The sequence below is a fragment of the Caloenas nicobarica genome, chromosome 1 (assembly GCF_036013445.1).
Source record: "Caloenas nicobarica isolate bCalNic1 chromosome 1, bCalNic1.hap1, whole genome shotgun sequence".
Lineage (NCBI taxonomy): Eukaryota > Metazoa > Chordata > Aves > Columbiformes > Columbidae > Caloenas > Caloenas nicobarica.
Window position 1 is genome coordinate 191,967,017 of NC_088245.1, and position 25,154 is coordinate 191,992,170.

At 39.6% G+C, this 25,154-nt stretch overlaps 1 protein-coding gene across 2 annotated transcripts; it reads left to right on the plus strand.

Moving 5' to 3' along the window:
* Nucleotides 1-695: 695 nt before the first annotated feature.
* Nucleotides 696-23,833, plus strand: HSPH1 (heat shock protein family H (Hsp110) member 1). 2 transcript variants are annotated; one of them, XM_065627087.1, is made up of 18 exons: nt 696-903; nt 1,606-1,663; nt 4,895-5,035; nt 6,751-6,873; nt 8,063-8,162; nt 11,213-11,346; nt 11,836-12,080; nt 13,016-13,244; nt 14,156-14,262; nt 15,611-15,744; nt 17,887-18,092; nt 18,886-19,017; nt 19,773-19,910; nt 20,100-20,225; nt 20,724-20,831; nt 20,925-21,044; nt 22,289-22,450; nt 22,962-23,833. In XM_065627087.1, the coding sequence occupies exons 1-18, from the start codon at nt 797-799 to the stop codon at nt 23,160-23,162; spliced, it is 2,571 nt and encodes an 856-aa protein (XP_065483159.1). In that variant the 5' UTR covers nt 696-796; the 3' UTR covers nt 23,163-23,833. The 2 variants fall into 2 exon arrangements, with proteins under 2 accessions (XP_065483159.1, XP_065483169.1); XM_065627097.1 differs by lacking the exon at nt 18,886-19,017.
* Nucleotides 23,834-25,154: the final 1,321 nt, after the last annotated feature.

Genomic DNA, 25,154 nt, shown 5'->3' on the forward strand with positions numbered 1-25,154 from the left:
CTTCCCCCGCCACCCGCGGGCTGGCTCGGTCTCGCTGCCGGCACAGCAGCGGCCACAGCCGCTTACCGCCATTTGTAGCGCTTCGGCAGAGCCCCGGCGCTCAGTCACCCCTCCAGCCCCGCCTCGTCAGAGCGCAACGGCAGAGCTCTCCGCGCGGCCCCCGCTACCCGGCCCTGCGGCCGCTCCCGGGCGGAGAGAAAACCCCACGGCCGCCGCAGCAGCGACAAACCCAAAAGCGCAGGGGAGGCTGCGAGCAGAAGGGCCGGGAAACGAAAGCGACGGGAGCAGGGAAACGTGCGGAAAAAGCAGCGCCAGAACTCGCTCCCCGCCGCGCGAAGAAGCCGTTTAACAGCCACCAGCAGGCGGGCGCGAGACACCGCCTGCGCGCCCTTCCCGCCCCCGCCCCCGCCCCCTTCCCCGCGCGGCCCCGCCCCTGCCCCGCCGGCTCTGACACGGGCCGGCACATCCCGCCCCCGCCTCTTCCCTTGGCGGAGGCGGCGGCGTCCCCGGTCGCCATGAGAACGGCTTACGTCACCGGGCCTCGGCGCTGCTGATTGGCAAGAATTGTTCGAGAACGCCGCCGAAGGCGGAAGCGGAAGCCGCACGTGGAGCCGGTGAGTGGTTGCCGCAGTTTCTGGAAACTTCGTCTCATTGTCATATTTAAAGCGGCGGCGCCGGCTCCTCTCTCCTCCCTCCCGCCTGCGCACGGGGCCGCCGCGCACAGCAGCGGGGCCGGCGGCCGCAGCGCCGGGAGCGAGCCGGGGCAGGGTGGGGGCCTCCCCCCGGCGGCGGGGCCATGGCCGTGGTGGGCTTTGACCTGGGTTTCCAGAGCTGCTACATCGCCGTGGCGCGGGCCGGCGGCATCGAGACCGTCGCCAACGAGTTCAGCGACCGGTGCACGCCGTGAGTGAGGGGCGGCGGGTCCTGGGTAGCGGCCGGTCCGCGCTGGGAGCGGGTGGGTGAAGGGGGTGTCGGCTGCGCGGCCCCCGCCACTCGCCGCCCTCTGACGGGCCCCCGAGAGGCTGCGGGGCGGGCTGGGGTCAGACGCTTGGCGGCGGGGAGGCTGTGCCGAGCGGCGCTCCGCTCTGTGGATCCCCCGAGCCGGGGCCGGAGCGTGTCCGGCGGGCACCGGCACATGTGGCCGGGCCGCGGTGGGGGCTGCGCGGGTGCCTGGTGAATCCCCGACGGGACAGCCTGGCTTAAATGGGACACCCCGCCGCGCCTTTGTGCTCGGGCGGGCTCTTAGAACTGCCCCGGAGCGGTAGGCTGTAGTCAGGTATAGAAAGCCTCGGGCTCAAAGCAGGAGTTCGTTGTAAAGTTACGAGCAGCCGAACACGGACTGGTAGGATGTAGTCTGGATGTGAGATCTTAATCGTGGTCATCATGTTTAACTGTTTGGATAAACCATTGTGAAAAGTCCTGGATTCGAGCCAAGACGTTAAGATGGATAAGAGTCTTACTGTAGTGTTTTACAGCAAGTTGGAAGAACGGCACTTCAACAGAGAGACTTTGGTGTTTTACTCGCAGTTGCAGAAAATGTATCTGTGATGGTCCTCGGTCACAGTTGTTTGTAGCACTGAGTTAATTAGCCTGTTGTTCTTTCAGATCGGTGGTTTCGTTTGGATCCAAAAACAGAGCTATTGGTGTCTCGGCTAAAAACCAGGTAGGTTGTTTCCTGGCATTTGTGCATAACCGTAAATCGGCCAGTGTAAACTGTTCAAGTACCAGTGAGTGTAAAGAGAGTTGTAGTTAAACCGAAAAAAAATTAGTTTTCCTTGTTACACCTTTTATTTTAGAAATGCTGCACTATTCTGCCATGCTTCCTTCAGAGAAATGCAGTATGTTATGTTTTTGTTAGAATGCTACTGCTCTCTCTTTCATTAATGCTAACATTTTCCAGTTGAACACGTTCCTTTTCTGACAAGTTAAGGTCATCGGGGTTTTTTTTTCATGATGCTTGTATGTAGGATTTTCCTTGTGCTTGAAAGAAAACATTTTAAATGGTGTGTATAATTTCTTAAAGTGAGATGCAAAGGAAGAGTCTTGGCACAAATTCTTAAAACTATTTAGATAGCTCAATACCTTTGATTTCACTGAAAAGTTGTGTGCCTGTGTTTTTGAAGGTGTTAAGTCCTTAGTTTGTTGGGTTTTTTTAATAGAGGTGCTCTGAAAGATTGAATGTTTTCTTCCTTAAAGTAGTATTTTCAATTTAGAAGGAGAGCTTAATTCTGACAAATCTTAGAATAACTAGATGTAACAGTTAAATAAATCCTCAGGTATGGTATCGTATTGTGGATTGTTATGTAACTGCTGCTGGAGGAGACCGGGCGTGGGGCCTCCATGTAGTAAAAGGGCTGCAGAGGGTTTCCATGGAGAGAGCACTAAGGGAGACTTTTATCCCACTGTCATAGCTCTTAATTTTGGACAGCTGAGGAAATATGTTAGGTTACACGTTCATAAGTACACATAAGCTTTCAGATACAGGTTAACATTTGGAGTAATTAAGTAAATACATATTTTTGTGTTTCTTTCCTTATGTTTGGTTTTAGCATTGCTTTTGTTTATTTGACTGCTTCTACTGTTTCAAGTTGGAAACTAGTGTGATTCATCAGTGTGCAGAAACGAGTTGTTACTCAAAACAGCAAGTGACCTGAATCCTGTATACTCTTGAATGCGTTTCAGTATTGTTAGATTATTCCAGTAAATGCTGTTAAAATTGTGAAGTAAGCTGAAACTGAAGTAGATTCCGTCTCTGAAATTGTGTTTGTTTAAAAGCATGTATTTGCAGTGAACAACACCTGTGACTTTGGTTGCCTTCAGACTAACCTTTATGAGATGTTACTGTATTGGGTCTTTCATGATTGGTTGTCCTAACAGCTGAAACGATTTTTGCCAGAAGGAAAGTATGTGATGCTTTAAAATGATAAAAGATTTCAGAGCTATTTTGCTTGCTGCTAGTGGTCCAGTTTGGCTGACCACCTGAGATGTGAATCATGTTGCTTTTGTAAATGAAGTAGTTTCTTGACATGGACAACTAGACTTATATTTTCAGTGTCCTGGAGTGTAGTAGCTGCTTAAATCAAGGAGTAGAACTTTCATTTGAATGAGTTTATTATTTGAAAAGCAAACGAACCCCTCTCCCCCAAAAAACCCCACAACTCTACCAACACCCCCCAAGACAAGAGGGGAAAAAAAAGTTTTTGACTAGTGACTTCAACACTGTGATTGTGTGTGAGAGAGCTCATCTCTTTAACACTTGAGGAGCTGCTGTGGGAGCAGATTTACAGAGAATTTGTTTCCTTTAGGTAGGTCTGGTAGCATTGGAGATGAGAGCTGTATGTTAATTAACAGACCATAATTTTCAGCTTTCTTAATTGTGACTAAGCAGGAAGATATTAAAACATGCTACAGACCTAATGGCATATAATGACTCTAAAAATATCTTAAGATTGTTCTCTTAGAAAAGGCTCTTAGGTTAATTCTAAATTAGGCTGTAAAAGCTATCAGTGTGCTTCTCTGCCCACTGCATGGTAATAATTTTTGCTTCTATGTTCTTCAGCAATGGAGCTGTGAATTACGTAGCATTCAAATACTCTGAAGCTGGACACAGGAACCTAAATATTCTATTGCATTAAAGTACTGGAATTGTTCCTGGCATGATTTTTGACCTGAACTAACTCATACTGGGTGCTGTTTGGCAATTAGAATAAACCAAGGATGATTCCTAGTAGGGAACTTGGGTGTGACGTCTTTCTCTCCATGCACACAGCTTTCTGAAAGTTACTGCTTAATAGTATGGGTATGGCCTGCTGCTTTGTCAGGGAGCTTTTCTGTTGGAGAACTGTCATAGTTGCATAGTTTTCCAAGATGAGATGTAGCTCAAATTCTTCAATTCCGTTATGGAAAATTTTGCATGCAATAAGAAACTGGTGCTTTCCTTTGAGGGTAGTGAATGCGAGAAATCTTCCTCAGTATGCTTGTCATCTTAGTTATTGTATTATGCAGTCGGTTGGTGCCTGTCTAAATCTGTTCTGGAGAGAACACCACACTTTTATGGTTTCTCTCCAAGAGAACAGGATTCATTCTACTTCAAGATACTTTCAGTATCTCTTCTAGGCCAGTCTAGTTGTATAATTTTCATTCTGCATTGGATTCCTGGTAAAGAAATGCTTTCTCTAGGTCAGTTGGTTCTGTGTGGAGCTTGCACTGTAGTTTAGCGTGTACTTTAGGCTGACATTATTACCAAAAAAGAGCCTCATGTTTCCTGCTGTTGTCTACGGAGTGTACCCTTCTTTGGTCTGGTGCCAGAGTTTGAGTGGCTGCTAGGTGAACATGAACAGGGAAATTACATCGTTTAAAAGTAGTTCGGGGGGAAAAAAAAAAGCTGGGTATTGAAATGTTTGGGGAGACTTGACAGCTTGAAACTTAATAACTGCAAAACCAGTTGTTTGCAGTTAATGTAACGGGATTTGAAGTGAACAGCTGGAGGTGAGCTGGCTGGGATTGAAGTGCCAGTTCACAAGCATTGCAAATACCTGTGAAGCTGGCTCCTGTCTCTGTTTGTCTTCTGCCTAAATTAGGTGAGTAAAGTATTAGGCCGTACAGATCCTGGTACACTCACCTGTTTGCTTCAAGGTTTTAGAGATACTTGTATAATCCTTATAATGCTTAATATACAGTAGTCTGTATGTATCTGTGTCTCTGACTCATACAGTCTTCTGCAGTAACGAGCTGATACAAAGTACCAGGGAGCAATTCCAGGTGTCACAGAAACAGATGTGACAAGTGAGTGAGCAGATGTTTTAGAACTTGACTGGTGCTTGGAGGCATACAGAGCAGCACTGAACATTGCAGGTTAAGAGTGGATTTCTAAACATCCTGTATTTCTTTACAGCAAATTACTCATGCCCACAACACAGTATCTAACTTCAAGAGATTCCATGGCCGTGCATTTAATGATCCTTTTGTTCAGAAAGAAAAAGAAAAGTTGAGCTATGATTTGGTTCCTATGAAGAACGGTGGAGTTGGAGTTAAGGTAAATTTGCAGTGTATCTTTTGGGGGTTCACAGCTACATTTAAAAGTTTACATTTCAGCACCTTGTCATGAAAATATGGGTTTCATTTGATTATTCTAAAGGTTTCCTTTAACTTTTCTGTTAAAGAAGAGCTCTTCTATGAATAGACAGCTTCATCTTTAAATAGTGGATGTTAACTATCAAATTAAGGTTCATTTGTGAGTAATTGCTGAAATGTGAGCTTCCCTGTTGGCAAATTGCACATCCAGCTCAAACATTGCAGCAAAACTGCTAAGATAATTATGAGGTCATATGGTTTTCCTTCAAAGCATTAACCTTTCTGTCACTCTTGTGTGGAATGCATTGCAGCAGTCTAATTATGTGATTACAAATTCCTTATAAAGTAGCAGCAACTCCTCTTTAGAATAATTGCTATAAATGAATGATGTGTTTGTCTGTTACTTGCTACAGATGTACAAACTTACTTTGAGCTTACATTGCAGGCTGACCCTTGCATATCAAGGAATTTTCTGATACAATGTCAGCTTTTCCTAGAACATGTGCAGTTAATAACATTGTATTCATTTGCAGAAGTATATAAAAATACTGATGATGAAGCCTTGCTGGCATAAAAGATCCTGCTGCTTCACTAATGAAGACTCTAGCTTAGTTTAGTCTGTTGCTTTTGAACCTTGAACTAATGCCTCAAAACTTCAGTATAGATCAGGCCTAGGTAATAAATAGGTTACAGAAGAGATTGTACATTCGAAAGAATTCTCTCCGGAAAAGTAGTCAAGCTTTACAAAAGAGGGGATGCTTTTTCTTATGCTGTTTGTGACTTGTGAGGTTAATGGATAAATTCATACAGAAATTAAAGTTTTCTTTTAATTACGGGGTCTTCTACTGTATGAGTTTAGTATTGGGAGAACAGTGCTACTTGGTATTTCTTCTTTGTTCTCAGACAGTTTGGAGAGTATTTTTTTTCCTATCTAACTGTTGCTAAAAAGTTTTAAGAATTGATTCAGGAAGTAACATTCAGTAAGGCTGGGATGTTTAGAGAAGAATATTTCTATTAAAACTGAAATGCTTAATTTTTCCCCAAATTGGACCACTGTGTGTAAAAAGCTAGTGTTATTTTCAAGAACAAACTATAACATGTTCCTTCACTTCATCATTGCCATTTACCAAGAACAATTTCTTGGTAAGGGAGCAACAACTAAACTGTTTGCTGAGCTTCATCTTAACCTTGTAGTTGTTTTATATGCATAGGTGAACGTCTATTGCACAGTTCTTCCTTTCAGAGAGTCTTCACATTCTGAGCAGAAGCATAAAAATGTCAGAAGTAAATAGTCTGCAAGTAATTCTGGACTTTTTTGTAATTGGCAGCAGTTTGGAAATTGATGGGTGTTTTTACCTTTTTTTTGCATAATGCTGTGTGAACATGTCTAGCTTTAGTCACATTTTAGACTTGTGTCACTTTTTAAATCACTTTCTAGCCATTTCCTTCCTCTATAGAGTTCATATGGTTCTTGATGTTTTAAGTCTGTGAAAATGGGATTATTGCTTCTGTAGGCACTCAACTGGGAAATGAAATTGTAAAGTGAAGTACCATAATGAAATAATTAAGCATGTCATGATTGGCAGAATATTAGTTAGCTGTGTATCAGAAAACATTTAAAGTAATTTTTCCTCCATTTGAAAGAATGGAATTATTTTAACTGTTTCTTCTATCCAGGTCATGTACATGGATGAGGAGCATATCTTCAGTGTGGAACAGATTTCAGCGATGTTATTGACTAAATTAAAGGAGACTGCAGAAAGTAACCTGAAAAAGCCAGTAACAGACTGTGTTATTTCTGTAAGTAATTGTAGTGCACAGGAACATGATGTCTTTTAACTTCAGTTATTGAGGGCATTTTGTTTCTATTCATGTAGAGTGAAAAAGAACATGGCAAAAGCACTTACAAAGAGATTAATCTTAACTAGCTTTAGAGCTTTTGACTTAAAGAAATCCCAGGGCTGCTTCTGTATTCCAGACCCTGACCCACTTTGTGAACTTGTTTTCTTGGTGATGTCTGAACTTTCAGACCCAGAATATTTCTGGGATCCAGGAATATACCCTTCTGCTGCAGCTTGTTTCTATGACTAAGCACACTAATTACTCATTAAAGACACCTTTGTTTATCAAAGTTTGCCCTCTGGCAGCTGAAAATCTTAGTTTCTGTCTTGTTTATGTTCATCCTCTGAGTAAGTTAATTTTTTTTTTCCAACTTGTGACTGCACAGAAAATGATCTCAGATGAAGAACAGTCATTCCATTGCAAAGCCTGAGTATAAAATAACATCTGCCTCTGTGTTCTCAATGACTCTTGGAACAATTCTGTCTCATGTTGCATCTAGGAAAATTTAGTTCTATTATTATTAAAGTTTGTTCTTCAGTTGATACCGGGAAAGTTAGTGTCTTTTAAATGGTGTGGTTTCTGTCCCTGAGGATCAGAGGTCACTGTCCAACACCAATGCTAGAGATCTGTAGCAAATTCTCAACAAAATATTCCTTCAGAATCTCTTACCACTTCTTGCCAAAACTAATTTTGGCCAAAACATTCTCTTTATTCATTATCTCTTATTTCTTTCTCTCTCTCACATCTGTAATATTATGTTACTTTTTCCCCCTGGTTACTTTCTTGGGCAGGAATACATTTTCTAGTTCTGACTAAAGGTTATTCCATGTCTGTCTCCATAATACCCAGTTTTGTATTTTGCACCAGTAATTAATATTCCTAGCATTTGTATACAAATAAACTCATTTGTTTCCTGCTAGTGTGTCCTCATGTAAACTACCTGCTCATTTAATTCCATCTCAGCTTGATTCAGTAGAATATATGAAGTCCCTATTCAGTACAGTAGCTGCATATTAAAAGACTTGCAGCGAGCAAGTATATTGCTCAAAGAGGAGGAATAGATACAATTTTAAAATGAATACTTTCAAATAAACTGTGATGTCACATTTTCTGGAAATAACTTCTCATTCTTGCCTGTTTTCTTCAGGTTCCATCATTTTTCACAGATGCTGAAAGGAGGTCTGTTCTGGATGCAGCTCAGATTGTTGGATTAAATTGTCTTAGATTAATGAATGACATGACAGCAGGTAAGTGGGGTAAAATAGCAGTTTCTGCAAATGAAAGGTGTGATAGTGCATTTAGTTACTCTAAGAAACGGGACTGACTTGAAAAATCAGACATGAGACTTAAACATCTAAAAATTTGTTGCTCTTCTCTTGATTTACAGTCTTTCATTTTAACATCTTCTGTGTGAAAGGGTAGAAGAGATGAAGCTTTAGTGATAGTTATCTACCTGAGTACTTACTTAGGAGTTGCCACATGTGGCTGGACTACTTGTCCATTCAGTTTACTGTCCAGAGAAAGTAAAGTTCCTTCCATAAGGAAGAAACCTTATGATGCACAGTTATGGGCTTCAGGCACTCTTGAAGGAGGGTCTTGAAGTGTCAACACTTGGTGATTTCCAAGGCTTTTGTCAGTATAATTGTGGTTTTGAAATGTGCACACAAGAAAAGCAATCCCATTGGCTAATCTGTTCAGAACTCTAAAAACACATTGACAGAACCAAGAGTTTATTTGGTCTTTCTTGAAACAAGCATTCTTACCCTCTCTTCCTGCATTTTTCTGTTTGCATTTGCTGATAGAGCCTTTGTTCCATGGTGTTAAATAGCATCATAACTAGCATTTGTTTCCTAGGGGAAGGCCTAGGAAGTTGGAAGTAGAGGTCTGTAGCAGAAGACAATTACTCTTCTGCTCCTACTGCCCACATTAGCTAGATAAGTAGGGAAGAGTTAACTTTAGGAGAATGTTCCATGCAAGCGTTTTTGGTGTATACCAGCTGGATTCATACTTTTGCATTCTTAAATTTTATTTATTTTAAGGAGTAATCTTAAATATGCATTGATGGAGTGGTATCTTAAAGTGTTTTTCCAGAATTGTTTTCAGATGAGTGTCTACATGGTAATGTATAGGATTTCTAGTAAATGTAGTTGTTTCATCAGTATTACAATCTTTACATTGAACACTATTTGCACCTAACAAAGAGCAGATCTGACTGTATCATTGCAAAAGCCATGGGTGCATGTTTCTGTCATCTAACCTTAGCTTAATTCTCTGCTTATATAGCAAAGAGTGCTTCAGAGAACATGTGGTAGTGTGAATTCTTGATCCGGCTGTGGACCCCACAGTTGGTACAGTTTGTCTAATATGCCCGTATTCTTCTGAGTTACAGGGCTTAAACACCTCTAGGGTGACTGTGGAGAGAGGAGGAGGAAGGACAAACATCCAACCCTCTATTTTTAACTTTCAAATTCAATTTTCAGAATGTTTGAGGAAAATTTGTATCCATAAAGAAAAAAAGTTAGTTTAGCACTCAAAAGTGTGTTTTCCAATGTTAGCAGTCAAAAGAGTGCCTTTCCAACCCCTTTCTGTACTGAAGCAGGAGTAATACTTAACACCCGATTCAGAGGCGACCTCTCATGATGGGGTGATATAAGGCAACTAAAAGCATTGTCACTTCCTTTTTATTTGGCAGAACACATCAGCCCAGTCTTTGGCCATGCAACAACCCTGAGAGCTTTTCAGGACTTTTTAGCAAGGATCTTTAGAAGCTTTGCCATTGGAATGAACAGTCCTCAGAAAAGCAGAAAGCTCTTTCATCCCCTTAGCAGCACCAGTAGGCTTTCATTACTGTCTAGCACACAGTGTTTCAAGTTTGTTACCTTGCAAGGTCAATGGGTAGTATCCAAGTTTTTCTAATATTTTCAATGTAATAATTTTTTATTGTATCTTTAGGAAGTGGTCCTGAGAGAGTGAGGCAGGAAAGAAAAATAGTTTTATTTTTTTAACGAGAGGCAAATTCTCCTGCGATTTATCAAGATTTGTTCATAAATTTATTTTTAGCTTGGAAACAAGGGCAACGTGTTCAGTCTGCTCAAAAATACAAATGTTATGTGAAAGAACACTACACAATTTAAATCAAATCTAGATCTTGAGGATATAACAGATACATTTTGTGAAACAGATATTCTGTTTTAAGTTACCACCTCTTAATGACTGCTTGTGGGAGGGATTGAGTGTTGGTATTGGGTTTTTATAGACCCCAAAGAATCCATGCAGATGAGAATGAGTGCACCAGCTGCAGGCGAACTTTATTAGATACTGGAATCCATGAATCTCAACTCTCTGATCAGTGGGAAACTTGACTGTCCTTGTTCCAGATGGTCTGGAATTACTGCTTTTGATGTGAGAGGGAGCTGATGTCCCTTGCTCCTCAAGTGAGAGAATGTCAGTGTGACTGTAAAACATTTCAGAGCATGTATTCCCAGCCTTCCTTACCACCTTCTCTAATGCTCTAATTCTCTTGCCTGACAATCTGTCTAGTAGCCTGGCTGCTATCTTCGTTTTGGGATTTTTTTCATCATATGCAAATGTACATTCTTGCACATTCTATCTCATGCCAAAATCTCAACCTTCCCTACACAACCATGTAGCCAAGACTCTCTAGGGTTTTATTTATCTTCAATTACTGCATCAGCCTCCTGCTAGCTTTGACACCACTATCCATCCAGAACAAATGCTGCTGCAAAACAGTGTTCTGTCCTTTGACTTCGTTATCCTGTGTTTACATGCCACACTGGCTTCTGTTTTACACTCTTGATGCACCTCACAAACTGTCCCTTCCTGATATTCTGTATCGACTGAGATTATTCCCTTTTGCAACCTCTGCTGACCATTTATACAATTCTCACACAAAACCTTTGTGTCTTGGAGATACCCCTTGAAAATACAAAACCGGGTTTAGGTTTTGTTGTAAAGGTGCTCTGTGTTTTTGATTACTATGCAAAGAAAAAAAAAAGTTGTTAATAAACAGAACAAAGTAGGAGACTCCAAACAGGATTGTTGCTTCTTGGTTTTGCATGCGTACACACTTAAAGAGCATATACGTGGCTGAGGAAGGATGATTTGCTTTTCAAATCCTGCAGCATATATTCCATGTAGGTAAGACCTTGCATAGGTGTATGTCTGGATTCATTTTGCTGCTCTTGATCCTGTAGCTTAATATTCACAGGGATGTGATGGCATGCAATTGGAGACTCCCTAGAGATTGCATTGATAATATCTGACACTTTTTTTACAGTGGCTCTGAATTATGGAATTTATAAACAAGATCTTCCAGCTCCTGAAGAGAAGCCACGGATAGTTGTGTTTGTTGATATGGGACATTCTGCATTTCAAGTATCAGCCTGTGCATTCAACAAGAGTAAACTTAAGGTAGTAAGATTAAATGAAAATAAAAGAGCTTATGAGACATTATGGTCAAATAGCCTGTAAACCTGCCTTGTTTTTAAAATTCTGAAATGATTTAATGCATGGAAAGAGGCAACAAGTCAAAAGGTGAAGATTTTTATCAGTGTCCTTCATTTCATTAGGATGGTTTCAAATAGAGGTTGTGTAAATTCCTTGCAGTCCAGCAATGTAAGATATACAACTGCTATAATTTAAAATATTTTATCTAAATGTGTGTGTGTATTAAAACTTCGAATGTTTAGGATTGTCACTTATTTAGTTTTACTTCCACTGTAAAAAATGAAGAGCAATTCTTGGCTGATATGGTTAATTAAAGTACTTAAGCCTCTGCATTAAGGGAGGCCAAGTTGTCCTCAACGTTTTTGAAGCAAAGGCTTGCTGATATGGGAAGACTGCTATTCCATTTGATTTTTACTAAGGGTAAGACTGATTAATTGTGTTCTTTCAAACCAGGTACTTGGCACAGCATTTGACCCTTTCCTAGGCGGAAGAAACTTTGATGGAAAGCTAGTAGATTACTTTTGTGCAGAAATAAAAGCAAAGTACAAACTGGATCCAAAAACAAAAGTTCGAGCTCTTCTTCGTCTGTATCAGGAATGTGAGAAGCTGAAGAAACTAATGAGTTCAAATAGCACAGACATTCCCCTAAATATTGAGTGTTTCATGAATGATACTGATGTATCTGGAAAAATGAACAGGTGAGTTCTATGCAAGACAGGCAGTTGCTCTGGTGGTCATATTTCTTAAAACAAGTATTTCTTTCCATGTTTGAAAGAAACTTTCTGTGCTAAAATTAAGCACAAGTGCTGAATAAATATGGCATTTTTATAATGCAAGAATAACTAAGGCTGTGAAATGTAATATTCAGCTAACTGAGCAATGTTTCAGTGTAATAATCATGCATAAGAAGATCGGATTCTTTTCATAGAATGACACATTCTTAAAACCATGGGTTGATGCATGCAAACCAGACCTGGGTGGGGTTGGCTGCATGTTTTGGCCTCCTGCATATTTTAGGTAACCTAAATCTCATACTGCTCTCAAGATAGCAACAATTGAAGCCTCGTTCCTTTTTTTCTGTTCTTATTGTAACTGGATATTGGCAGAGAAATAAGAGGACAGAAATGGTGCTTATGGGAGATGATTATGCCCTGAGTGTAAATGAAATTCTGTGTGTGTGTGTGTCTCTCTCTCACACACATGCACAACCACAGCTTAGTTTGTAGTCACTGTTAGTCCTGTAACTACTGTCAAGAGAGTGGTGTGCGTGTGTGTTTGGTTATTTTTTCTTCGCTCCAGTATTTAGGCAACAGTTTTTCATTGTAAAGGAAGTATCAGTGTTTTCTAAATTCTTATCTGTAACCTCTGCTGAGAGGGCACATATGTAGCACTTGCTCAGACAGTACCTTTATCTTACACAACCACATTGATGGGATCATAGGAAAATCTGTAAGCAGCTGTTCATCTTCTGCCTTGTCTATGGTTGTCACTTCAGCCTGTTCACACGGGTTTAGCTTTAAGAGTCTTTGCAGTGTAGTTAACAGACCTGGTCAGCATCAGTTTGGAAACAAGAATACCAGGAAATCTTAGGGATGGGACAGGCCTTCATTGGTTAATTAATTTCTTTCCTTAGGTCACAATTTGAAGAATTGTGTGCTGACTTGCTACAAAGGATAGAAGTGCCACTGCTTTCATTAATGGAACAAACACAACTGAAAGTGGAAGATGTCACTGCTGTAGAGATTGTAGGAGGAGCAACCCGCATTCCTGCTGTTAAAGAGAGGATTGCTAAATTCTTTGGCAAAGATGTCAGTACAACACTGAATGCGGATGAAGCCATAGCTAGAGGCTGTGCTCTGCAGGTATGGTACTGGCAACACTTGATAAATTTAAAATGTTCCTTGAGAGCACTTTTTTTAAGAATTAGCCAAGCAGTTATGAGAAATGGCAGAAGTGGTAAATTTTAAAGCACACAAGGGAACATACATGTTTACTGGGTCTTTTTATGGAATTATGCTGTTTAAAAAGTCCAGAGTGCTCCTCTGCAGTGCAGTACTTTACTCAGAAGTGCTGATGCTGTGTGTATTATGTAAGCAGTCCACTCTTCTGAAGAACAAGATCTAGGTATCTTTAATGAGAAAAATTTAAGTTGCTGTGAAGCTGAGGGAAGAGAGATTTTTAATCAACAAAGTGTATGAGAAACTATCTATGAAAGGCCCAGAACACTGCAAGTTTGCATTTTCTGGTATCTGACTTTCCATCAATGTGAAACACACTTTTATTGCATCTCCTCCCAATTTTTACAGTTTCCAACTAGTGAACTATATTTTACAAGCAAAGCACTGCCTTCTTTCTTTTCTCCTTATCGTCTTATTTCACGCCCTCTTCTTTGACTTGTTTCTTTACCCCATCTCACTTATCGCTTTCTATCGTTAGCAGTCAGCTGTCTCCAGGGAAAGAGGCAGGATCTGTAAGATAAACACCACTTCTTTTATGATGAAATAACACGGAACTCCCATTATTTACAGTCCTGGTATTCATTTAGACTGTTACCCTTTTTTACAAGCTATGGTAAGAAAAAGGCCAAAAGTCCTGCTAACCCAAAGGGTATAAACACTTCTGCATGAGATCTTTGTTCATATCATACTCCACTGAAATCAAGCAATTTACCAAAGCAAACACAGTTCTTTTTCTTGTTTAAAGATGTTTAGCTGTTCTGTGTGGGTGGAGCAGAGCAGTTAACCAACTTTTATGTGTGTCTGGTTTTGTTTAGTGTGCAATTCTTTCTCCGGCTTTTAAAGTGAGAGAGTTCTCTGTGACAGATGCTACACCTTTTGCAATATCTCTGTTGTGGAACACAGAAGCAGAGGACACTGAAGGGTAGGTACCTCGCTACAGTTCAGTGAAAGTATTTGCCTTCGTAATTCAAGGGTGATAGTCTTGGTTGCATTAAAACTAGGAACTTGGCATTCTGGTGCAGAAAACCCATAGGCAGTGTACTAGAGAGAGTTGACAGTAGAGATCATATAGAGGCACGTGTTGAAATTTTAACCATAACTCCTCATATGTTAAAAAAAATAAAGATAAAAAATGTGATTGAATGAGCTACCAACCAATATCTTGTCTTGCATTGCCTTTGTCTGGTTGTCAGGTTTTGGAATATGAAATGAACTAGAACAGCTGCTGGATCCTAATCCCACTTTCCTTGCTGGATTCTTTTTACTCAAGATGTTCCTAACACCTCTCTGGATTCTTGTAGGAACATCATGCACTATGTAAATATTGTTAGCTTGCATGGATGATATTTGGCTGAAAACAGAAGCAAGGATTTAACTCTTAAAATTTCTTAAGACAAATTTATTGCAATTACAGTGTCTTAAGAGTCTGACCTCTATGCTATTAGCTATTGCTATGCCTGTGGGAAATGCAGTTGCTGTCTAGGATGTAAAGAGGTCTGAGTTAACCTTTTGGGAAGTTTGGAGTTCTACAGGGACCTGTTCATACCTTTCTCATGTTCTTTGTAATTCAGCCTCTTCTTTTTTGACTGTCTTCTGTGGAGATGCAGAACCTAATTGTTCTGTCACATCCTTCTGAGAGAAACCTGTTGGTTCACATTCTAGGTGGCACTCTTATTTTCTCCCATTTAGATTTTTCAGATGAGATCCTTTGACCATTAGAAGACAGAACTCACTTGGAAATTAGTCAGACTGGCATAATAGCAGACAGACCCTGGAGGAAGAACATAAAATAAAGCTGATTGTCTTTTTGTCATACCAAAAAATGAATAATAATTTGGTGTCAGGGTTCTCAACTAAGCCACAGAAAGTAAATGAGGAAGGAGTTGATGGCTATAATTAGCCTTTTGAGACTAATGGATGAAGGGTGCAAATTATTATTTAAATTATGCTATTCCAAGCTCAGAGTGATGTCTTTGCAGGAAACAAATTTTGGAGGTCTGCTGATAGTCTGTCACTGAATTGCCTCCTACATCTAAACTTATTTGCTTCTGACACTCAAAATGAGTGGAATAGGACAATTTCCTGTTACAGTACACAACAGTAATATTTTTTTTTTCCATACAGTACAGTAGTAAAGTATCTTTCTTGGAATTGCTCAGAAGGGTATAAGTGTCAAAACATGGTGATGTTTCTTGGAAGAGTTCTGATCATTGATCAAGTTTTTCAGCTCAAATACTCTAATAAAAGTGGTATTTTTCTCTTAATTATAGGGTTCATGAGGTGTTCAGCAGAAATCATCCAGCACCTTTCTCCAAGGTTCTTACGTTCTATAGGAAAGGTCCATTTGAGTTAGAAGCTTTTTATTCTGATCCCAATGGAGTCCCATATCCTGAGTCAAAAATTGGTAAGTAATAGTCCTAGAAGTGGTGTTGCCTCACATTGTTTGGTCTTAAATCAGTTCTGTAACTGTGTTACAATATGGTTATATCACATATACTTAGTGTTTTGTGTCTGAAGGGCTGGATTTTGAACTCTCCCATTACATAGGTAACTGAATTTGGATATTTTGTTTTTCTAGCTTCTAAAGTTGCTTCAGTCTGATGAAGAAGAAATGAGGGGAAACTATAGCTGAATACCCAAGACTAGAATAGGGCTATCACTGCAAAAGATAACTTTTTTGCTTTTAAAATCTTCTTTTCTGCTTATCACTCATGCAAGCTAGTAATACTTGAAAAATATCTCCTGCATATAAACATAGCTTGAGTGACTAGTTGTTGTTTTTTCCTGTACTTTCTGGATTTGAGATAGTGCTGGATAAGTTTTAATCAAGGCACCCTGAAGTACTGGCAGCTACAGGACTACACTATTGATTTAAATTCTCTAGGTAACATTTATAAGTGGCTCTTTCATCCTTTTTGACAAATTACAACATTGACAGTGTTGACACTTACAAAGAGCTTACAGTGTGGTTAGTTAGAAGAAGATTGTGATGGTAAAGACAGGCCAATTAAATAATCGCTCTTAGTTCTAAGTATATAATTAACTGGTGTATGTTTGCATGTAATATTAAGATAAAGCTATTAGTAGTTGTGAAGTAATTGCTTGGTTTTGTTAGAAAGCTCAACTTTTTTTTTCAGTGGTAGAAGAAATGACAAATCTTGGTTAAGTACTGGACCACACAACAGTCCTGTTGGTTAACAAGGCACTTAAAATACATTATCACCAGAACTGTAGTGTTAAAGATAAGCTTTATAAATAGTCTTAGAATGGGTGGGAGAATATATAGGGCAAAACCACCTCCATCTGATTTACCAGTATTTCAGCTAATACCTACAAAATTACCAAAACCTATTATTCTAAATGAAAACATCAGTTATTTTCTCTACTTTAAAGCAAATTATGTGGTTCTTACATAGTCACAAAGTTTTAAATACCATATGTCTTAGAAACCAGCACAGTATTTTTGTAGGTACAGAAAGAGCAGACTGCCTTTCATGTTGACTCTTACCGTAAAGACTGATAGTGGGATCTGTGACTGTTCAATTTATATGGTGTTAACAAATGAGAAGATGTTTAAATGCTGTTCTGCAAACTGGTAAGAATTTAACTGAAAATCAGACTGTTTTCAGCTCACCAATTAACTCTTCGCTCAGAACAGAATTGTTAAGAGTCCTAATAGGTGAGGCAATAGTTCTGGCAAGACTAGAAAAAGGAAGGACAGGTCACAACTCCAGTATTAGTGGATTTAGAAGAGAGGGGGATTACATTCTGTAGCCTGTAAAGTAAGCAGGTAAAAGCCTGTGGTTTAGATCTACTGAGGAGGGAATGGTGTGTGTGAGCATGTGTAGATCCAGCCTGTGATGAAATCAGTGCACTTGTACTTTGCAGCTATATGAGCATCATAATCTCCAGGTCACTGTTTTGGTGATATACATATTACCATGTAGTAGGCAGGAAAAATACGTCTGCTCTTAGTGTCAAGGAGATCTGATTCTTCATATACTAGTAACTAGTTGTCTGTCCGTTTCTTAGTTTCACAATGCTTGTTTCAAGTATTATAGGAGTTATTAATACAAAACAGCTATGTTCTGCGCTAGAGTAAAAGGTAGACATATGGATGTTAGAAGCTGAAAAGAACACTTCTAGAAATACTGTTTCTATGTTGGGCAATAACTTGTATTAAGACATACCACTTAACATTGGCATTAGTCTAAATCTTTGTGTAGTTTTCCTTCACCCCACTAATAGCATCATAGCACAAGTAAGGGGGAGTGAACTTCTTGTATTTATTCTATATTACTAGTGGCAGGTGAACCTACTCAAGATGATGAGAATAAATGTTTTCCCTTTTGCAAGGGAAGGTTGGCTGAAAAGCAGCATATTCTTTGTTTTTTGTAGCATTCACTTTGGGCACCATGAGATTAGCACAGAAGCTTCGTCAAATATTTAGAAAATGTATCCCCTATGAAGGAGGGAGGTGTTTTCCTAGTTCTAAAATATTATCTATTTAATTCCACTGAGTGAATATTGATTCTTTTGGTTTTAGGTAGGTATGTTATCCAGAATGTGGCAGCCCAGAAAGATGGAGAGAAGTCTAAAGTCAAAGTGAAAGTCCGTGTCAATACTCATGGCATTTTCAGTGTGTCCACTGCGTCCATGGTAGAACCAGTTAAAAGTGACGAGAGTGAAGATGTGAGTGTTGAGACTGAAGTGGAATATCAGGACCAGAGGCCTGTTGAAAACTCAAGTGATGTAAGTTGACCTTTCTTGCGTGTGGATGTCCTTATTGATGAAAGTGTGTTCTGCTGTTACATACTCTGGAAAAAAAATAGCTGCTTCTAAGGAAGCAAAATTAGGTTAATTTCAAGATGTGTGTAGCTGTTGGGAAACGTCTTTATAAGAGAAGAAAGTACTGTTGTGAAAGTATGTGGACTTCAAAATCAATTGTTGGGCAAAGTTCCAAATGGCAGCAGGTGGGTTGTGTGAGGGTGGGGTTGCGTGCAGCTGCCATTGTTATCCGAGTATTCCAAATAGGAAAACCTGGTTTGGATTATTAGCCATCTGTGCTCTCTTTGTGAAAAGGATTTGTGTGTCATCCTTTGCATTAGTAAAGTTTATAAACTTTTTGTGGAATGGAAAGCTGGAAGGGGAATCCCCATCATTGAACGGGAGCAGAACACTGGGGAATAGTGCAGCATTGTTATGGTGGACTTGATGTTTTCATAGTTTTCTGAGGCGGGGGGGGAAGTTTAAAAGCTATGACTCAAATTAAGAGCCACTTTTTGTAAGAGAAAGTGGTAGTGCGTGCACACACACGAGTATTATGCTGCAAGCCTGGCACTGGTAGCATTTTTACTAAATACTTCTGAACTTGCACCTAGTGTGTATCTCCATTAGTTAAAGCATGTGTGTTTCTGCGTGTGCACAGAATGCTTTGTAGGGCACTTTGTACGGTATGTGCTTCAGAAGTGAAGTGCCCTATAACTTGTACTAAATACAAGTGCACATGCCTTCTACATCCTTTGTGCCTGGGCTTTCATTTCAGAAAAATATCCAGCAAGAGAACAGTGAGGCTGGAACACAGTCCCAGGTACAAACTGATGGTCAGCAAACGTCACAGTCTTCCCCTTCATCAGAACCTCCCTCTGAAGAAAACAAAATCCCAGATGTCAAGAAAGTGAGTGACCCTTTAACTCTGTTGAAAATGTTATGCTCTATAATGGTGACGTTTAAAATGGTAACATATTCCAGGAAAAAGTAAGGAACTTGGTGCTTGGAACCTTTTTCACTTTGATACCTTTTCTGTTGTGAAAAATAACATGTATATCTCATGATGATTTCTGTAAAGAGTCTGCAACAGAATTCCTGCTATAAGTCTCTCTCTACCACTTCCCTGTCTTTATGCTGTACTGTACAGCTACTTTGTTTATGTTGCAAACATTTTCATTTCTTCAAGAGCTGTTAGAGGCCAAGCTTATCAGGCCTGCTGAGAGAAGCTGGGATCAGGAATTCATAAACCTAAGAGGAAATATCTATCTGAAAAACATATGTCTGCATGATATTGCTAGTAGTTTGCTCTTTCATCTGTATAAGATGAAAAATGTTTTGGGTTAAAATCTTGACGTTGTCAGCATCATCAGTGAAGTGCTAAGCTACAGATGGGTGCTTCTGGAAAACCTGCAAATACGCCATATATCTGAGAAAAGTCCTTCCTGTAGCTCAGTAATTGTTGTCCATGAAATAGACTGTAAGCACACTAGGATAGGAAGCAGAATCCCTGAAGGGAAAGTGCCTCACAAGTATATTTTGAAGAATCTGAAAAAGACACAGAAAATCTCTGCTGGTTCCTCCTGTGAATGTTTTTTCATCATAGTTCTACTTCATCAGAAGGAAGTCAGGAAAATAATCTTATTTTTCTTCTCTCCAACTCAGACAAATGAGAAGAAAAGTGATCAGCCCCCAGAAGCTAAAAAACCCAAGATAAAAGTGAAGAATGTGGAACTCCCTATTGAAGCTAACTTGGTTTGGCAGTTAGGAAAAGATCTCCTCAATATGTATATTGAAACAGAGGTGAGTTAGAGTGTGGTTTAGGCTGCTTTCTTAATTGCAGTTATTAATGATTTGTTTGGTTTTTAAGGCAACTTCTGATCTTTGACTGTAACCCTAGAGTGTGGGCTGTGTTTTACAGGAGCTGTGCTTTGTAGAATGTGTTTGAACATAAGTATTTTTTTAATTAAAATATTTTCTGTGGTTATACAGGGAAAGATGATTATGCAGGACAAACTGGAGAAAGAAAGAAATGATGCAAAGAATGCAGTGGAGGAATATGTGTATGAGTTCAGAGACAAGTTGTCAGGACCATATGAAAAGTTTGTTTGTGAAAAGGTAGGTAATGGTTTCTGGAACTTCTCTGAAAATACTGATATCAACTATTCTGTATTCCTTTGTCAAGTTTTGTCACAGCCATCCTGGAAATAGCTGAGAATGGTAACTTATTTGAATGATGGCTTGGACTGATCTAGAATTAGGTTCAGGCTTAGCAAAGAGTTTGTATCCCTGAAAATAAATTTTGTTGCAAATGGAGTGGAGTTTTGATTTCAAACAGAGTTGGTAAATAGGAGGACCTGTGTTGCTGCACCCCAGGCATTAGCCTATTCAAGGACAAAAGACTATAAGGGGTGATGTTGTAGATGTGTGTGTTTCCAGGTTCAGAAGCTGGTGTGGTTTCATTGACTTGATTAGGCAAAAGCTGCAGTAAATATGTAATTTTTATTTAGGAGGCTAAGAATTAAGGTATTGACTGATGTCCTGTTCCTGCAAGACAAACACAGTCAATTGGTGCATATTTTGATGTTTGACATGTTGAATTATGTTGATACACAGGATCTGCAGGGATTCTCTGCGCTCCTGACAGAGACAGAAGGCTGGCTGTATGAAGAGGGTGAGGATGAAGCTAAGCAGGTGTATGTAGACAAATTGGAGGATTTAAAGGTAGGTCCGTTAGTATGCCCAAATTGCAAAATTTCCAAATAACACAAAACCATGTTAATGAATCACATAACGCACAGGAATTGCTTTTTCTAGAAACTAGGTACTCCAATTCAAATGCGCTATCAAGAAGCAGAAGAACGACCAAAGCTGTTAGAAGAACTGGGACACAGGCTCCAGTATTATGCTACAATAGCTGGGGAATTCAGGAATAAAGTAAGTGGCCTCAAAGTACCTTTCTTTTACTACATAGTGTTTCACTGAGGCTCACCAGCTGTCAGAGGCCTCAAATTCACTTTCAGATGAGCTGCATGTTATATAGGTCACAAATTTAACACCACAAATGTTTCCCAGTGCTCAATATTGCCTAGTGTGTCATATCTTCAGATACTTGATACTTCTGGGGGTTTTCAGGCCAAAAAGTACATTCTTACAAAGAATGATGGTTAGACTGTGGTCTGATTCTTGACCTTCTAAAAGCTAATCTGACATCTTTAAAAGTGTGCTCGTCTTCCAGTTCTTTGGGAACAAGAATTTTGTACCATGGCGAGAAGTATTAGTGTAAAAGCTACTCAGGATAAACATCTAGGTTTTTTTATTCTGTATCAGCGTTTGTGGGTTTTTCATGGGGTTTTTTTTTGGTTGGGGGGGCGGGTTTGGGTTGGTTGTGGTTTGTTTTGTTTTGGTTTTTTTTGTTTGTGGGGGGTTTTGCCATAGATATTTGAAGATTGCTTTCTTGATATGCATCTCTGTCTTCTGCAAATTTAATCCTTGGGTTTCAACTTAATGAGTTTTCATAGGTCAGCTCACAACACTGAAGCTAGTTCAGTTTGAGATTGAAACTTGCATCAGAAACAATTAAGTCCTCACAGCTATAGATTATAAAATTATCATCAAGTGAAGTCCTGCAGTATTATTACAGAGTCTTGAAATAACTAGTGTAATTGAAAATAGTACATCTGAGATGTGAATCCATATTTAGAATTCTTAACTAAAATCATAGGTTGTGTTGCTGGGTAGATCCTTCTCCTGATATCAGTTAATTGTGTAACTGTGGCATTATAGGGAATGCTTCTATAGTTGAACAACTGATCCTTCCCATTTCCGTGTACAGCAGCATGGCACTGTCTAAACAACTTTGGGCCCATGTAAGACTCTCCAGGAGGGAGGGGATGGGTTTTTTATCAATCTTGTTAAGAATGTTATATTGCATGACCTGTTTGTGAAGCCTCTGTTTCCTCTGTGAACTAAGTTTCTTGTTTGATTATTGGGCAAAGGAAGCTTTATTTTGACATTTCTTGTTGTCTCTTGCTATAATAGATTTGGCTTGTTGCCAACTTCTATTTGTTTTGAAAGTCAGTAAAGATTATAAGTTGTAAATAATCGGGATACTCTTGTTGACATAACTTGATAGTAAATGTAACATAATTAACTAATAGAAAATGTTTGTATTTGGGCAGGATGAGAAATACATCCACATTGATGAAATGGAAATGATGAAAGTGGAGAAGTGTGTTGGTGAAGTGGTAGAGTGGATGAATAATGCTGTGAGTGCACAGGCTAAGAAGAGTTTAGATCAAGATCCAGCTGTGCATTCAAGTGAAATTAAAGCAAAGCTACAGGTAAGCACCATAAGAAACTCATTTTAGAGGCTGGTGCTAAAGCTAGACCAATAGCTGTCCCGTTCTCTCTCGTCCAGTTTCATCTTGCTGCTCCAGTGTTCTTAAAGGGTGGTTAGAAGGTATGGATAGAACGAGATTCAGTAGAAAGCAGAGGAGCTGTACTATAGTATATGTAATTCTGTGGAGCTTATTGACGTTTTGCCTTTCAGTCACCTTAAAAACTTGGGTTGTTTTTCAATGTTACTGGTAGGCACAGAATAGTCTTGAAAAAAAAGTGTGTGAGATCCAAAATATTAAGTTGAAGAACTTTGCCCACAGAACTTCAGAAACTAGACCAGTTAATTTATTTCATGGTACAGTAAGTACTTGTCAGTCTGGACTGAGGGAACAAATACAGAATCAAGTTTCAAACCGTCTTTTGGGCATGGGATGCTTCACACTAATGAAGCTGGTAGGTCCTTAATATATATATATATATATATTCTGACTACATCTTTTCCCTTTCTTTTAGGAGTTAATCAATGTCTGTGAGCCTGTTGTGACACAACCAAAACCAAAAGTTGACTCTCCTAAGGAAGAAAACCCACTATATGAACGGGGTGATTATAAAACTGAAGACATGGGAGAAGATGACAAAACTTCTGAAATGCCTCAACAAAATGGCGAATGTCATCCAAGTGATCAAAACACCATTAGCATGGACTTGGACTAAACCACTGCATTTGCAGCAAGTTATTTCATCCCCTGACAGAAGATATTTTTGGTGTTGTATGTGACTGAGGGTGGGAATGCATTATTTTGGGAACTATTTATATTTTTTTCTTAAGGCTTGTCTGGGATATGTTGTGTTATGGGAGGAAGAATAGTAATAGTGTTGGTCTTGACTATCCTAAAAGGAAAATTGCCTTGGTAACTTTCAGATTCCTGTGGAATTGTGAGTTCATACTAAGCTTCTGTGCAGTATGTTAACCTTTTGCATCACTAAAGATGAGAAGAAGCCGTTGCTCTGAAATATACTGCTCCTTCAAAAGATTGTAATTGAAACCTTCGTAGGCATTTGTAGATGCCAAGGTAGTTTTCTTTTATCTGAACATCTAATTGGGTATGTCAATAAAAAAAGCTGTCTGTCCCATTCATAAGGACTTTCCAGAAGAAACCCTTCTCTTCTAAGGTTTTTGATTATTGCAGTCCAAAGTGCTTATCAGATAATAAGATGGTGAAATGTGTTAGTAGCATGCAGAAACACTTACGTTTCATCTCTTGCTAAACAATACATTTTTCATGTGGGGTACATGAAATGAAGGAAATGCTAATTCTGTTAGTGTTATTGTGAAGCTTTTTAATGAGCTTTAAAATAAAGTTTACTTTACTGGTATCTCCTGACTTTTTGGGTTTAGCTGTTTTCAGTGTTTCTGTTGTTGCCTTTTTCATGGTTTGTGACAGGCTGTTGCTTTGTGTTCCTGTGCGAAGAGTTGTAAAAAGGCTTAAAACTGACACAAAACAGTTGTGCAGTGAGTTGAAAGTAACCAAGTGGCCTAACAAGTTTATGCCTCTTTCTTTCCTTTGCCCTGAGGGCTGTACACACCTGAAAGAACCTGGAAACTTCATAGATGTTAAGGCTTAGGACAGAACTTGTAACACACAGAACCCTGTAGCTTAGAGACAATCTGCATTTCAAAATAAGATGTTAAAACCTGATGGAATGCTTAGGCCAGGCTTTGCTGCCTCTTGTTGCAGCCTAAACTGAATGGTAGAATTGAGATTTCAGCCTATTCTGCTGAGCACATGGCTCTGCTTAGACCATGGTAAAGATTTTAAAAATAATTTCTGTCGAGTAAATCTCTGTAGTCTATTGAAGCAGCTTATTTTTAGGTACTTGGAGGATTCTGAAAGAGATTTTCTATAATCTGCTTTAGATACCAAACTACAGTAAGGAACTGGCACCTGAAGTACTGAGGGAATGATTTTTCTTGGAAGCATATTCCAAGGGGTGTTATCTCTACTGATGCACTGAAGCATAGACCCTGTATATAAGGTTGTGATACCAGATACAAAAGATCATTGTCGCTAAACGCAGAGTTGGTTGTTCTAATCTAGGAGTTGGTGTGACTCCGTCAGTATTCTGTCTGCAACAACAAAACCAAAAGGAGGAAAGAGAAATTAGTCCCACTAGAGCTACTGAAGAGGGAGTACACGTGTGAGAGAAGACTGGTGCTTTCTAGGGCCAACTAATCCTCCTGGCAAGTGTTTTTCTTCTAGTTGGTGCTTTTAGTAGCACCCTAAGTCTTCTCGCAGCCAGGGGCATGAACAATACTGCAGCGTGTGTAGCTTCCCACAGTAGTGCCCAACTTTCTGCATTGGCTATAATATAATAAACTGGATTATCAAAATGCAGATCCTTGTTATTGGCTGCTTTGAGCTGTGTGTTCTTTACCTCTGATACGTTAGACAATTGTGTACAGTAGGCAACACAAAGAATACTTTGATTGTGCCCCATCCTTTTCCTAGAGCTAAAGAATAGGAAGTCAGACCAGACTTCAAAGCTGTGTTTGGAGTGTGGAAGAGTACTCTGTGTTGGTCCTGGTAGAGTGGTAGCATCAAGGGTTAAGTTTCTGTGACAGACTATTGCTTGCTTGGATTACTGCTGAAATGGAAATTCTGGTTCTAGCACCATAGAAGATAGGAGCTTATATTGCAAAATCAG

Coding starts and splice junctions, on each gene's coding strand:
- HSPH1 (XM_065627087.1), top strand. CDS start 797: ATGGCCGTGGTGGGCTTTGACCTGGGTTTCCAGAGCTGCTACATCGCC. Junction 20,226..20,723: donor AAAAGTTTGTTTGTGAAAAG/GTAGGTAATGGT, acceptor GTTGATACACAG/GATCTGCAGGGATTCTCTGC. Junction 20,832..20,924: donor ACAAATTGGAGGATTTAAAG/GTAGGTCCGTTA, acceptor TGCTTTTTCTAG/AAACTAGGTACTCCAATTCA.